General features: G+C 38.7%; 1 protein-coding gene across 2 annotated transcripts in view; it reads left to right on the top strand.

Annotated features, from left to right (window-relative positions):
* STX7 (syntaxin 7) overlaps positions 1–13,526 on the top strand; it is a 33,979-nt gene that overhangs the window by 17,159 nt on the left and 3,294 nt on the right. For both annotated transcript variants that reach the window (XM_075145848.1, XM_075145847.1), the window contains 7 exons: positions 4,800–4,869; positions 6,771–6,861; positions 8,575–8,712; positions 9,447–9,499; positions 10,259–10,349; positions 11,680–11,752; positions 12,709–12,791. In XM_075145848.1, coding sequence (XP_075001949.1) covers positions 4,800–4,869; positions 6,771–6,861; positions 8,575–8,712; positions 9,447–9,499; positions 10,259–10,349; positions 11,680–11,752; positions 12,709–12,791 — 599 coding nt within the window. The remainder of the gene's footprint in view (positions 1–4,799; positions 4,870–6,770; positions 6,862–8,574; positions 8,713–9,446; positions 9,500–10,258; positions 10,350–11,679; positions 11,753–12,708; positions 12,792–13,526) is intronic.

Here is a 13,526-nt window from a genome sequence, read left to right as displayed (position 1 = left end):
AAGTTATGTCAACATGGATTTACTTGTGGAATGGAACAGCTTTGCAGAGGCGGCTGAAAAACAAAGGAAGATGAGGAGAAAGGAGATGAAACTTTCTTCTTTCCCAGCCAGCTAAAAGCCAGCTGTTAAGCAAGGATAGTTTGTGATCCAATATGTGAAATACGTTTTTATCTATGGAAAAAATAGTATGTATTGCAGATCTGGCAGGAACATGTTTCTCAAATACTCCTACCTGTTAAAAAATGTAAATATTTCTACTGTAAATCTCACTACTCCTGTAACTCATGCAGGGAAAGGGAGGCCTTTTATATGAGACAGTATTACTATTTTTTTCTGTGCCCTTTTTTTTGTTCTCTTTAACAAGAGGGGGAGCTTCCACTGACTAGAAATGGAACCACTGTTTGGCTTAGTAAAAGTAAACATGAGCTGACTCTTAAATAATTTTCTCTGTAGGAATTCAGGTTAGGTCTTAATTGTTTCTCTGGCTCATCATTAACCATGTCTGACTTGTTCCTGAGTATATGACCGGTCTGAGAGTGGCTTTCATCAGCTAATAGTTATGTGTTATGAGATCTAGATCAGAAATGCCGCAAAGACAAGTGAAAAGTCTTCTTGCTAATACACATTGCTTCTTTCTAATGCAAGATTTATTTTCAAGTGGAAAAAGTGAGACTCTCTTCTTTTGCATACGAGACAGCAGTGCTCGGAGAAAATGCATTTTGCTTGCATGGTGTCATGCACCCTGCTTCCTGCGCTGCCCAGTTCCCAAGGGGGACTTGCCTTCTGCGGTGGCTCATTGCCAGCCCACAGCTGTCAAGGTGCTGCTCCTGCAGAGTTGCAGCATGAGCCCTGAACGAGCTGTTGATTTCATTATATGCAAACATCTACCCTGATCTGCAGTGTAGCAGTGGCTGCAGGAGTTAGCATGCCTCTGACGGAGGCTGTTGCCATATCCTGGTGACTTTGGTGAAGAATGCCTGCGTGCACGTGGTGTGTGCCCTTCTGCAGCTCCTGAGCAAAGTCCAGCAGCTAGCTGTACGTACCCAAGGAACCTGAGCTAAAGTGTCAGACTTTGCACTGAAATGGATTAAAATCATGCATAAGATCCAGTCAGGCTTCGTTACAGGATTGGTAATGCCCAGAAGGACTGGAGGGACCTCTGGTAGTTGTATTACTCCTGTCTTTCAGAGCTCCTTGGGAAGTTGGAAGAATTGGGAAGTGGGGAAAGGAAAACGATAAAGGGTGAGGTAACCTAGGAACCCGTCAAAACTGTGCTCTGATCTTTGGTCCCTGACTGTTAGCAGTATGTTTACAGTGCAGAGCTAGGACTTTGTGAGTTGGGCCTAAGCGTTTGGCTCTCCGAGACACTTGAGCATTACTGATGGATTGAGAGGCACCAAAGCAGCTGCCAGATGCCTTGATGTGCCAGCCTGAACTCCCTGCACAGGGGTGAAAAGCTGTTTAAATGAGCGAGGCAGTACCATTATGAATACCACCATTAGCAGTGAGGCTGGGAACTTAGGGGCCTCTGTTTTATGAGAAGTAATCCCAGGTTTCCAGCAGTTTTGCTCTCCCTCTTCAGTGCCAAGACCCTCTCTCTGCTTGTTTCCCAAATGGGGCAGTGGAAGGAGCCAGCAGAGATGTTTCTACAGTCCAACCTTCAGGAGGAGAGGCTAAGGCTACCCTGCTTTTCCCTTGAGGAAAGGAAGAGGTAGTGACTTTTATCTAACAAGTTTTGAAGCCAGTTCTTGCTTTGAATCAAATTCTGTAAGATCTCTGTGTGTATATGTGAGGGAACAAGACACTTTACCTCTGTGATCCAGGTGGTAATGTCTTAAAGCCTCTTTTACAGTTTGTTTTTATCAGTAAAGCTGTATGAGTTCATGTGTCTGGACAAATGTCTGGGGTTTAGGTGGTTTTGTGATTATATGTATAATATTATATCAAATGTTTGAATGAGTAGTAGCTACAGTAAGAAATCTGTTAAAAAAAAAAAAAAAAAAAAACAAAAACAAAACCCAAGCCAAACCAAAAGAATTATAAGACTATATAAGAAATACATTTTTTTAGCCTGTATACACTCTAGCATGTCTATATTAATATGCAGGACTACAAAGGATGGATTTCTTTAGCTCATCAACCTGCATGTATGTAGTGTAAATCAAGATTTCAGGAAGGTCATTTCTCTGCTTCCTGTGTTACACTGGTCCTACCAACTTGCTTTTGGCTTTTTTATGAAGACAGCTTCAGGAGTGTTGCTGAAGACTGTTGGCCACAGTTTACTTTTACTGCTCTGTCTTTTTTCTGTTTGCTTACTTGAATAAGCAATGTTTCACTTTTCAATGCAGTATACTTTATATGAACAAAAAATTGAAAAGAGAAATGCTATTTTTTTTCTGAATAATATCCTTATTGTGAAAGGTTAAGGTGGAAAATGCTAAATTACAGGAAGCCCAGAAAAATTGGTGTCAGTTCAGTCCTTGTTTTTTTTCTTTATTTTATTTTTTCCCTTTGAGGTTTGAAAGCCTGTTAGCACTTTGCTATTTTTATGCATGCTTACAGACTTCTTGGTAAAATGTGTTTTAATTTTATGCTGAATTCTTGAATCACAAGACCTGAACTGGGATGAACTTCCCTCTGCCTGGAGTTGTATAGCTGACCAGTTACGTGGTGCTGGCTTTTAATTTCCCCTCGATTATCTACTTGTGTTCGGTTTTAGAAGTAGGATAAATATCTAATTAACTTGGAATGCAAATATTTTAAGTATAGGCTTTGTTTCAGATAATTTTTCAAGTGAGAGCCTTTATTTAAAGCACAAACCTGTATTTTCTTTATTTGCAGTTAAATAATGCATCTCTAGGTGGCGGTAGGACACACCGATACTTTTTCTGTCTGCAAAACAGCTGTCAACAGAGTGCTTGCAGTTTGTTTTGTGGTTTGTTTTGTTTTGTTTTTTTTTATTCTCCCTGTAAAAGTACATACAGAATACCTGAGCACCTTGGCTCATGAATCAGAAGGGAGAGTACCTTGGAACAAATAAAGGATAATTTGTGTTCAGTTTTATAGATATTAAAACTTCACACTGCTGAAGAGAACACCGGCCAGTTACCTTTTTGTTTGTTTGTTTTAAAACAAACTGTTACATTGAACATAAAAAGAAGGCTTAATTACCCAGAGTCGTTATTTGTCAGTCCGCATGACCAGCTCCAGCTGCCGAGGAGCAGCAGGGAGGCCCCCCCGGCCCCGGCAGTAGGAGACCCCCTTGGGCAGGGCAGGGCTGGCGCCCGGCGGCTGTAGACAAAATTCAAAATTTTTGCTGCTCTTCAGCTCAATTAAAATACAAGCTGCGTGAAACCCACCTTACAGTGCTATTCCCCTCAGTAATTTCTTAGTAGCTCATGTCCACTCAATTCCCACAAAGATTTCTGTCCTGAAGTATTTGATTTTTACCTCACACAAAACTTGGGTACTAACTTTCCTCTTTTTTTGATATCTTCATTACCTGAGTGGGCACAGAGGGTATTGACTATAGCAGTCGTTGACATCATGACGTTACGTAAAGCAGTGTAGAAAATTCAATATCATCTAATTCACTGGAGACTTGTTATGAAACAAAGATTAGAATTAATATTATTACTAAAAATGTTCTAAGGAATTCCAGTTTTATCTAACTGCTATAACATAAGTCACAGGTAACTTTCTTCATGTAACTGAAGTTCTCTCTGTTACAGATCTTTTCCATGGCATATGGAAAAATACTCTTTTTTTTTTTTTTTTTAATGGTTTTCTTCATTACTTAGAGATGCCTTTTACTGCAATTTTAACTGTATTTAGGAAAAAAAAGATAGTGTGCTAGTAAAGTGAGGATCCCACTACTATCATACCGTTATATTTTCTACTGACTGTGTGGTACACCAGTCTGCCTGGGGAGGGCCACAGAAATACAGGGAAGACAAGTCTGTTCCTAGCCGAGGTCAAGCAAAAATAAGTTATTTTGCATATGTATTTTTTCATTTTAGAAGATGTGAGAGTGTTAAGCTAAGATAAAGCATGTGGAGAATATTAGTTTTGCAGTATTTCAACTGCATATCGTTGAAATGTCTGTCCATTTTTCTCCTCTCTTTCTCATGTGACAGTAAAACATATTATGCTGAAAATAAGGCTCAGATGATGTGTTACTTTTTGCCGTTCAAAACTAATATATTTTATGAAACACAAACCACCAGATTTTTAAGGATATCCCACATTTAAAAATACAAGGATCTCAAAATTACAATTTAAACCTGGACACCTGACTTTTTCTTCTTTTTTTTTTTTTTTTTTAAAATGTACTGTAAGCCCGTGAATGCTTTGTTGCTGTCTCTTCATTAAGGCACTGGTTCTGAAATATTTGTTTATGATAATGTCATGGCAGTCTTTCATATGGCTTTCCAAAATGACATGCGTAAAATATTAAACTAGAAGAAGAATTGTGCTGCTTATTTTAAAAATTAAAAGGCCTGATTTACATTTATTATAGTAAAACTATTAACTGATCTTTAAATTGCCTGTTTCTACCCAGACACTTGAATACACTCCCATCCTTTATAAGAAACTCTGGGCTTTGTCTTTGACTTGGCAAAAACCATTCACTAGTTGTTTTGGGACTTCTTAAGTGGAGTCTTTGTAGTAGGCTGAAAAAGTCTTGAATATCAGTTTCTGTCATCTTTTATGGCTTTAGAATTGTCAAGCAAAAATGCATAAAATTAAGTGGGAATTGTCTGTGCCCCATTAAAATTTCTCTTCCTCTTCCCAAACAGCTGCTGAAATACAAAGAATACTACATCAGCTTGGAACACCACAAGACACACCTGAGTTGAGGCAGCAGCTGTGAGTACTTCATGTGAAAACGTTTGATTTTATTGCATTGTAAACAATCTCCTGGTAGGTCATGAGGTGCTTTTTGTTAGGTAGAGTGCTTGATCTCACTGAGAAAGGCGAGTATAGAGAAATGCTTGAAATTTAAATGTTGCGATGCCCTTCTTAAAATTAATCTTGGATAGTCTTTGTAAACTAGAGTCAGCTGGTTTGCCCATGTACATTGCCTGCAGTATCCATACATCTGTAAAACCTATGCTGTATGTCAGCAAAGGGAAAGGGGCAGGACCAGAAAGCTATATCACTGTTTTAAAAACAAACACCCACATCCCTCCACTCCAGTCAACTCTTCAAATTTATCTGCATAAGTTTCACAAGGTAATGAATACACTGAGGGTTTTTTGTGAGATGTGATACTGGGGGAGAGAGGGGAATGTCTTTTTAGTAATGAAAGCTACAGTAAGCGATGACATTATAGAATAAATATGTACCAGAAATACTAAAATAGCAGAAGTGAAATAAGGCTGCAAGGCAGATGCAGTTTAGTAACCTGAAGGTGGACTTTCATTAATATGTCACTAGCAGGGGTCAGTCAGCTGCTCTCCACTTCTCTGCACAATCTAATGAACCAGTATGGTTTTTTCCTTTCAACTCCTTTACCACATTAATCTCAGCATCATAAATGCACGTAAGCGACGTGTTGTGCTAACTCTGTGGGTGAGGATGTTGTCAGTCTTCAGTGTGGTTAATGCCACACTGTGGCCGTTGAATAGCAGGAAGAAGTGTGTATTGGACCAAAGGCATCGCATTCATTTTGTGTGAACAAAACATTGCTTTATAATAGCCTGAGTTCAGGGCCCATAACATGAGCCAGGTACAATCCACAGTGGATGTCCTGCTGGAGACTGTGAATAGGTGAAGATCAACATACGCAGTTTATGCAATAACCAAACAGGATCTAGGCATAAATTCAGAACTAAACACGGTAGAAACTGTTGTGGAAGACACATTTCAGTCCCTTTCTGGAGATAATATGTATGGTAAGCTTCCTTGAGTTTTCATCTGTCCCTTTTTCACTTGTCAGAACATTTGGCCCTTCCTTTCATGTTGGTATGTATCTGAAGAGTTATTTGATTATTTTAAATGTTGATGTTGACTGTTTGCTAATAGCTTTCCAGATAAAACTTTTTTATATACACTGGGGAGGAGGATGCAAAAGCAGGTAAAGAATTTGAGTTGCTCCAGGAAAAAAAATACGAAAATTGGTAAAGGAGTGTGTGATAATATCAGAAGCAAAGAGACAGAAAAAAAAACAAAAATAGCAGTGCTGTTGAAGAAGAGGCTTTTTTTTTAGCAGTGTTAAAGCTATTAGTAAATAATGAAGTTTTCAGCTAAGTTTGCAGCTATTGTATCATTGGAGAATATAGATCTCTTTGGATAAGCTTCCCAGGAACTATCAGGAATTGACCTTTCATGAACTGCAGTATCAGAATTATAATCAAGCCACAGTATGTTCTTACGCACAGAAAAACTTGGTCTTTTCTACAGTTATTGTGAACTCAGAAATGACTAGGTGCTTCCAGTTATTGATAGCCTCGAAAGGACTATGAAAAGCATGTTTAGATATTCATAATAACTAGAAAGCTATTGCTGCACTTTAGGAAAACACAAGAAACCTCGGGGGGGGGGCGGGGGGGGGGAAGGTGAGTGATGAGATGCTGTCACATTGAGGAATACACCTTCTTCAGCATCTGTCCCACCTGGAATCCGTGGTGTCACCCCTTTAAAGTAAAGAATAAAGACGGCTTCGTGCACTTTAGAGAAGCATTTAGTACTGCTGCTTTTCTGAGAATCGGTGAAATTCAAACAAAGTAACCCAATGGTCTCTAATGAAACTTTGCATTTGGTTTTAGGCAACAGAAGCAGCAATACACCAACCAGCTTGCCAAAGAAACTGACAAATACATTAAAGAGTTTGGATCTTTGCCTGCAACAAGTGAACAGGTATAAAACCAAAGAGCATGTCTTGTTTGACTATCATGTTGGCTCATGTAGAGTATTTGAGTGACTTCAGTTCTGCATGCCTGTTTTTGTGCTCCTCACCAGGCTTTCAAAGCACTGTTTAGTTAGTCAACACATTTGCACAACAGGGACACTTACAACATAAGAATATTTTGTTGCAGTCCGGACTTGTTCCAAAGTTGTTTTTATGTATCAGGAATGAGGTAGTTTGGCTGAAATGGTAGGAATCAAGGCAGCGTGCTGTGCCTGTGATTTCAGGTAGCTGGGCACTTTGTAATCTGTTGCAGTGATGCTAAGTCTGACTCCGCAGGCACTCTGACTGCTTCCAGGGTCAAAGAATCGTGTGCCAAAACCGCTTGCAGGGCAGGTGGCCAGACCTGTTCATCTACTGTCCGAATAATTTGATTATGCACAGTAGGTCTGTTCTACATCACTCAGATCAGCATATATGCTATGTCTTGTCCACAGGCTTTTCCTTTCTTAAGAGGAGTGGACAGGACCTGTTACTAAAACAACTTGTGCAGCCTTTAAACTGCTTCTTTCCCAGGTTTGTGTAAAATCTCAGCAGGAGGTAATGTGTTAAGTGGCTGTTGTCACGAGCACGCTCCTGTCTGCCATCCTATGGTTTCTTATCCTAGCGAAATCTGTCGCTTAAATAAAGGATGAGCAACAGGATCCCAGAAAACATGAATTCAGGTTATCGTCACTCAAACAACTTGCCTGGTCTGTGACTGGTTATCAAGCAGCCTTTAGGAAAATGAATTGTCCTGAAACACTGAATTCAAATGGCAGGCCATGATCCACGTGTGCTCATCCTGTCAAGTTGTAAACTTCTAATAGAGGTCTTAAAACTTGGTCTTGGTATATAACCTCTAGTTCAGGCAAAGTATGTATGTTTGGTTTTTTTTTTTATGGTTTCTCTGTTTCTTTATCTTGGAGCTGAAAAGTTGGCAATGAGATGTTTTACTGTTTAATTTTACTCCTTTTATCATAAGCAACTTCATTAAAGCTACCTCCCAATGAAATGCATAAATAACAGATTGATGAATGGCAAATTATAGCCTCTCAGAAATTTGGAAGAATGTAATGTATACATTTAGGGAAATATGGTGGAGGCTCTCCTGAGTGCCCAGTATTCCTCTTCCCTCCCCTACATCCAAAAAAAAAAAAAAAAAGCCTGAAAGGTTGGAACAGGTACTTTTGTACCAGTTCTTAAGCACTTAAGGGCGGATGTGAACCCACTTCTGGATGCAGCTCAATATGTATTTCCAGCATTTATGCAAAATACATGTGAAGTGCCCTATTCTTTCTTTTCTGCACCCTTCCCCCCATTCAGTCACCTTTGCATATTTTTGCATCCACGGTATCAAAATATTTCACACTTAAACAGTGGGTTTTATAATCAACGGATAATAAGGAAGGTAGAAGCTTTCTTGTCCCTGTCCATTTCTCATTTCCAGCTGTTAAATGAAACTACATCGGTTTCCTCTTTAAATGCCTTAAATTGTGGCAGAGTTATGTGATCCCAGAGGGAAGGAAGGTTTGTCCATGCAGTTGCAAATGGTTTTGTAGACAGCTTTCCCTTATACCTATTTAGAAAAAAAGAGTATATGCCTTAGCATTGAGCAGCCTGGAAATGGCAGAGCCTGAAAAAGCCTGAGCTCATTTGACTTGGTAAAACTTTTTCTCCTATAGCGTCAAAGAAAAATACAGAAAGACCGTCTTGTGGGGGAGTTCACCACAGCACTAACAAATTTCCAACGACTCCAAAGGCAAGCTGCTGAGAAAGAAAAAGACTTTGTAGCCAGAGTAAGAGCCAGCTCAAGGGTATCTGTAAGTATCGGAAAATGAGCCATTATACTCTGATTACAATGGTGTTGGTGGTGTTTGATGTCAAACTTGCCTCCTTAATGCTACTTACAAAAGCTCATATCTAACTCCAAATCCTGCAGAATGTGTGAGGTATGATTGTAAGTATATAATTCTAAGCTTTCTTTGCTCACTTTTATGCATAGATGAATTATGCAGTTCATTTTGTAGTAAAGGTTGAATTAAGTTGTAATGAATCCCCACTGAAAACTGTTACTATTCCCTTGCCTTTGTCACACAAAGGCATGAACTGCCCCTGGGTTCATGCTGTAATCTTGCAAGAGCAATTTTTAGCATTGAAATGCTTTTGCTGGACCTTTAGATATCAACAGATTTTTCCTACAAAGAAGAATCACTTGCCAGATTTCTATGCAGTATTAAAGTGAAGGAAGTGCTGAGGAGCTTGAGATTTTGAGCTTTTCCTTGTTAACATATCAATTTTGCCTTTTTATTCTGTGCCAGATACATGTTGCTGTACTTGTAAATTTTAGCAGGCAGTTACTGAGCTGAATGTTTTTGCTTGTATTTCAGCTTTATATATATATAAAGCAAAATCAAGATGAGAACGTGTTAAATCACGTCTGTTTGAAGTTGACTTACTATAAACCTTGTAATATTGACTAATTATAGAAATGCTGACAGTGCTCCTTTCAGGGCCATAATTTTTTTATTTATTTTTTTAAACACTGATCATGTAGGGTGGTGCTCCTGAAGACAGCCACAAAGAAGGAACACTTGTCTCTTGGGACAGGTAGGCTGAATTTGTTAATAAGTCTTAATCTAGCTGAGAATAATAAATGGCCTGCAGGGAAGCCAACTGCTGATATTTTTGGTTTTTCTTTTTACCTTTTTTTCTGATCAATTGCCTGTTCTTGGAGGGAGTTGGGATAGGTTGTTCAGTCAGGTTTTCTTCCATAGGGCAAGTGTAGAGAAGAGGCTTTTTGGTGGGATAGGTGGGAAGAAAAAGGAGCAGTTCACATCATCTCCCCCTTTTTTCCCCACGCTTCGGCTTCAGTCATCTCCTTAAGCTGCCCCAAGCTTACCTGGGCTTTGTGAGACCCAAACTTAGGTAAGCACAGTCCAACCTGTGAATAGAGTAAAACTGTTAAGCTGTGATAAAAGGGTCCAATGTTTACTGGGAGCTCCCATTGCTTTCATACTCTCCGAGAACTGCTTCTCAGTCTCAGATTCTGTTTTGTTGGCTAGCTTGCTTTTGCCTCGGATATAAACTCCGCAGGTCGTAATTCAGAAAAAACTTCACCTTTGTGTTCATAGTTGGAATTTCTAATCAGCTAACTCAATGCTATGTGCAACTTTGCTACAGCAGCAGCTTCCTATACTAAAGGTGTGATTGTTAGACCTTCCCTGTTAGCTAGACAGAGAAGGGTAAAAATGTGCATTTTGTTAACTGATTACGTAAAGTGTGTGCTATGTTTGTCGTTTTAACTGTTCTGAGTTATTTCTCATCGTGCCTGTTCAATTCCGGGTTTTTGGGGGGTTTTTTTGATAGTCAACCGCAAGCACAAGTGCAAGATGAAGAAATCACAGAAGATGACCTCCGTCTTATTGAGGAGAGGGAATCTTCCATTAGGCAGCTTGAGGTATGTACTAGTGTTTTTTCAGCAGAATATGCTTTTACTGTTTCCAGAGAAAAAACATTTTATAGTGGCATGAGCCTTAATTGCAGACATTAATCTTGAGGGGCTAGGGTTTGTTTGTGGGTGTGGTTTTTTCCTTCAAAACTACAAATATTGCCTTTAGATGGTATGTGAAACGTGCATTAGAAATCTACTGCATGAAAGCCATGTTTCGATACTGTGTTTAACTTCAGTGGTTCAGTTATGGAATAAGAGAGTTCTCCTGTGATTGTATGAAAAATTATATATCCTTTTTTCCCAACATAGCAGTCATATTATGTAACCTTTTTTAACAGTGACTATAAAAGAAGCAAATTCATACCTTTCCTCCTAGGTATTCCCAATGTATTATTCAGCATCTTCATTTTGTAAGCGGCTTTTTTGAACACTTCTTCTGGAAATACTGAGATGCTATGTTTCATTCAAACTTCTGTAATTAAGGGCTTGTCAAAAAGTTAAAAGCTTTTTAAAAACAAGATGTAAAGTACCCAAAAAATTGTCACATGTTGAAATACTGAAATACATCAAGAGAACTCTGTGAAGACAAAATGAGTGTTTCCAGCCAGTCTGGAATCCACCTCTCTACTATCAACAAGAAAGATGCTGGAACTGGGGTTTGTGTGGAAATGTTGCTGGTGCATGTGGCAAAATCCATTCTATGTATAAATTTTGCAATAATCTCTCCCTTGCCACCCATACGTTAACATACAGTGAATTGAACTAAACATGTATCAGTTGTTAGTTGAGAAGAGATCATATGCACAGTGGTAACGTGACATCTATCACTTTATCGTAACCAGATGGTAATAGAATAATCTAATATAGGTGCAGCATCCTGGCCATATTATAGAGGTAATTTCCGTAAACTGTGCTGCTTGTGAAATTTTTGTGTGTTTAATTTAATAGATGTACTATTGCAGAAAACTAATGCAAAATACTTTCTGCATATGCTTTTATTCACTTGGGTTAAAGGGATAGCTTTTAAGCAAAGTTGGCATGAGCCTGCCCCTTCTGTTGAACTAATGCAAGTATGTGTGTAGATAAGCCCTCAGCAATGAGAGATCCTGTTTGTGATGTGACATGAAGTGTACTTTATGCACATACTCATCTTCACATAGTTTGATTATAATAAACTTGCTCTCATAATACAAAAAAGCCATCCAAATAAACATATTAATGTGGGTTTTTTTTATCCTATAGCGTAAGGAGTCATGGATGCGTACTTAGGAGAAGGAGCAGTATTTGTATCCTAGAATATGTTATGTCAATTAATGTGCTGATTGTTTTCTTGCAGGCAGATATTATGGACATCAATGAAATTTTTAAAGATTTGGGAATGATGATTCATGAGCAAGGTGATGTGATAGGTAAGTCCAACTCAATTTTTCTCTGAAAATGTTTTATTCTGTCTCTCTGCACCAATGTAGAACTTCCTTTTGGTGGAAAAATTCCTGTAATGAGAATATCAATGCTAAAGCAAATCAGGTGCAACCTGATAACGGGTAGACTGGCTGAGGTGACTGGTATACATTAAGAAAGTGTGCTTAAAATGTAATTTTAAAAAATTATGTCATTTTTAAAGTGTATAAAATGTGTTTAAAAGTAGGGTTTGGAACTGTTTGTAGATAAAATTGGAGTTCATGTGGGGAGTTTTACTGTATTGTATTATATCACTAAGTGTGCGGATTCCTGCTTTACCCTCCATGCAGATAGACTTATATTTTTGATGAAATGTGATTGGAAAATACATTTTCTGAGTCTGTTGTTAAACCACACTGTTGTCTGTGTCCAGCATACGTTTGCAGGACTTTTTCTATCACCTTAGCCCACAATCTGTTCAAGATCCTGTCATATTTTTCCACGAAAAAAAAAAATGTGTCAATATGATAGAATACCAAACTGGAGTCTATGCCTCTTGGGGTATTTCGTGTGTCTGTTTCCTCTGATTTCAGAGACCTTAGAGCTTTTTTAATCTGAGCAGAGGGCAGTCAGTAGCAAATTGGAGGACATAAAAGTACTGAAAATTTCTACCCTAGTTGGTTTCTAAGGCTCAGCCCTGCTTCTAGAGCAGGGGAGCTGTTACTGACATGAATTCAGCCCCTCATTGCCTGGGCGGTTTGGAAATGAACTCAGACGTAAGTATAGGATAGGTCAAACTTCCGTAATAGGTTTATACCAAAAGGTATAAAACTTTGGGTATTGATGAAGACTTCAGCAGTTGAGGGGCAGCTATTACATATGCTCTCAAGTGTATTTCAGCATTCCAAACCTTTGGCTGGGTTATGACTAACCAAAGTTCAAAATCTTTCCTTTTAAAATAAAGACAGCATAGAAGCCAATGTCGAAAATGCAGATGTACACGTGCAGCAAGCAAACCAGCAGCTGTCAAGAGCAGCAAACTACCAGGTAATGTCAATGCTGACTGCCAGTTGTGTGTAACCGTTCTTTCTCGGTAGTCCTGACTTCCACTTACTTACACAGTTCAGATTTTGCTCATCAGTTTCCTCAAGGCTTGGAGGCTTACTTAAAGCTTTATGTTAGACTACGATGGTATTTCTAGGTCACTATAAAACAAAAGTCAGTCATCTCTGAAAACTTTGGGTTTCCTATAAAATTATCCAGGCTGTTTCAGAGCACCTGGAGTTATACCTTTATTTAAAAACAAACAAACAAACTCCTCCTTTTACAGCTCAAGAAGTAAAAGGTTCCTGTAAGAGAGTGAACCTCTAAAGATCACTGGAGGAGTAGGGAAGATAAGCAGGGAGGTCTTTTTAAGATGCTGCCAACTAGCATCAATTTTTGCTGTCCAAAATCTTCTCAAAGCCGTATATATCCAGCTTCTGTTAATTGCTACCCTGATGCTAAAGTCTCAAACTTTTTTGAAAAGCCTTTTAAATATTTTTAAATGCCACTTCTTTATAATGTTCTGGAACTTATTAGAAATAATCTTATTAGTAATAAATCTTCCCTCTTTAGTCAGAGTTAGTCCTTAAGACTTTTTTTTTTTTTAATCTTCTTATGTTTGTTAGTAGTATCCAGAACAGTAAATCAACGACAAAATATCTGAAGGATTGCCTGCTGATTTCAGAAGTGGGAGAGGGGAAGGGGTAGATGCATCCTTGAACTGTATTCTAGGTGGCA

This window comes from Calonectris borealis, chromosome 3 (assembly GCF_964195595.1).
Source record: "Calonectris borealis chromosome 3, bCalBor7.hap1.2, whole genome shotgun sequence".
NCBI lineage: Eukaryota > Metazoa > Chordata > Aves > Procellariiformes > Procellariidae > Calonectris > Calonectris borealis.
The sequence above is the reverse complement of the archived record's forward strand: the minus strand, read 5'-3'. Positions and strand labels throughout refer to the sequence as shown.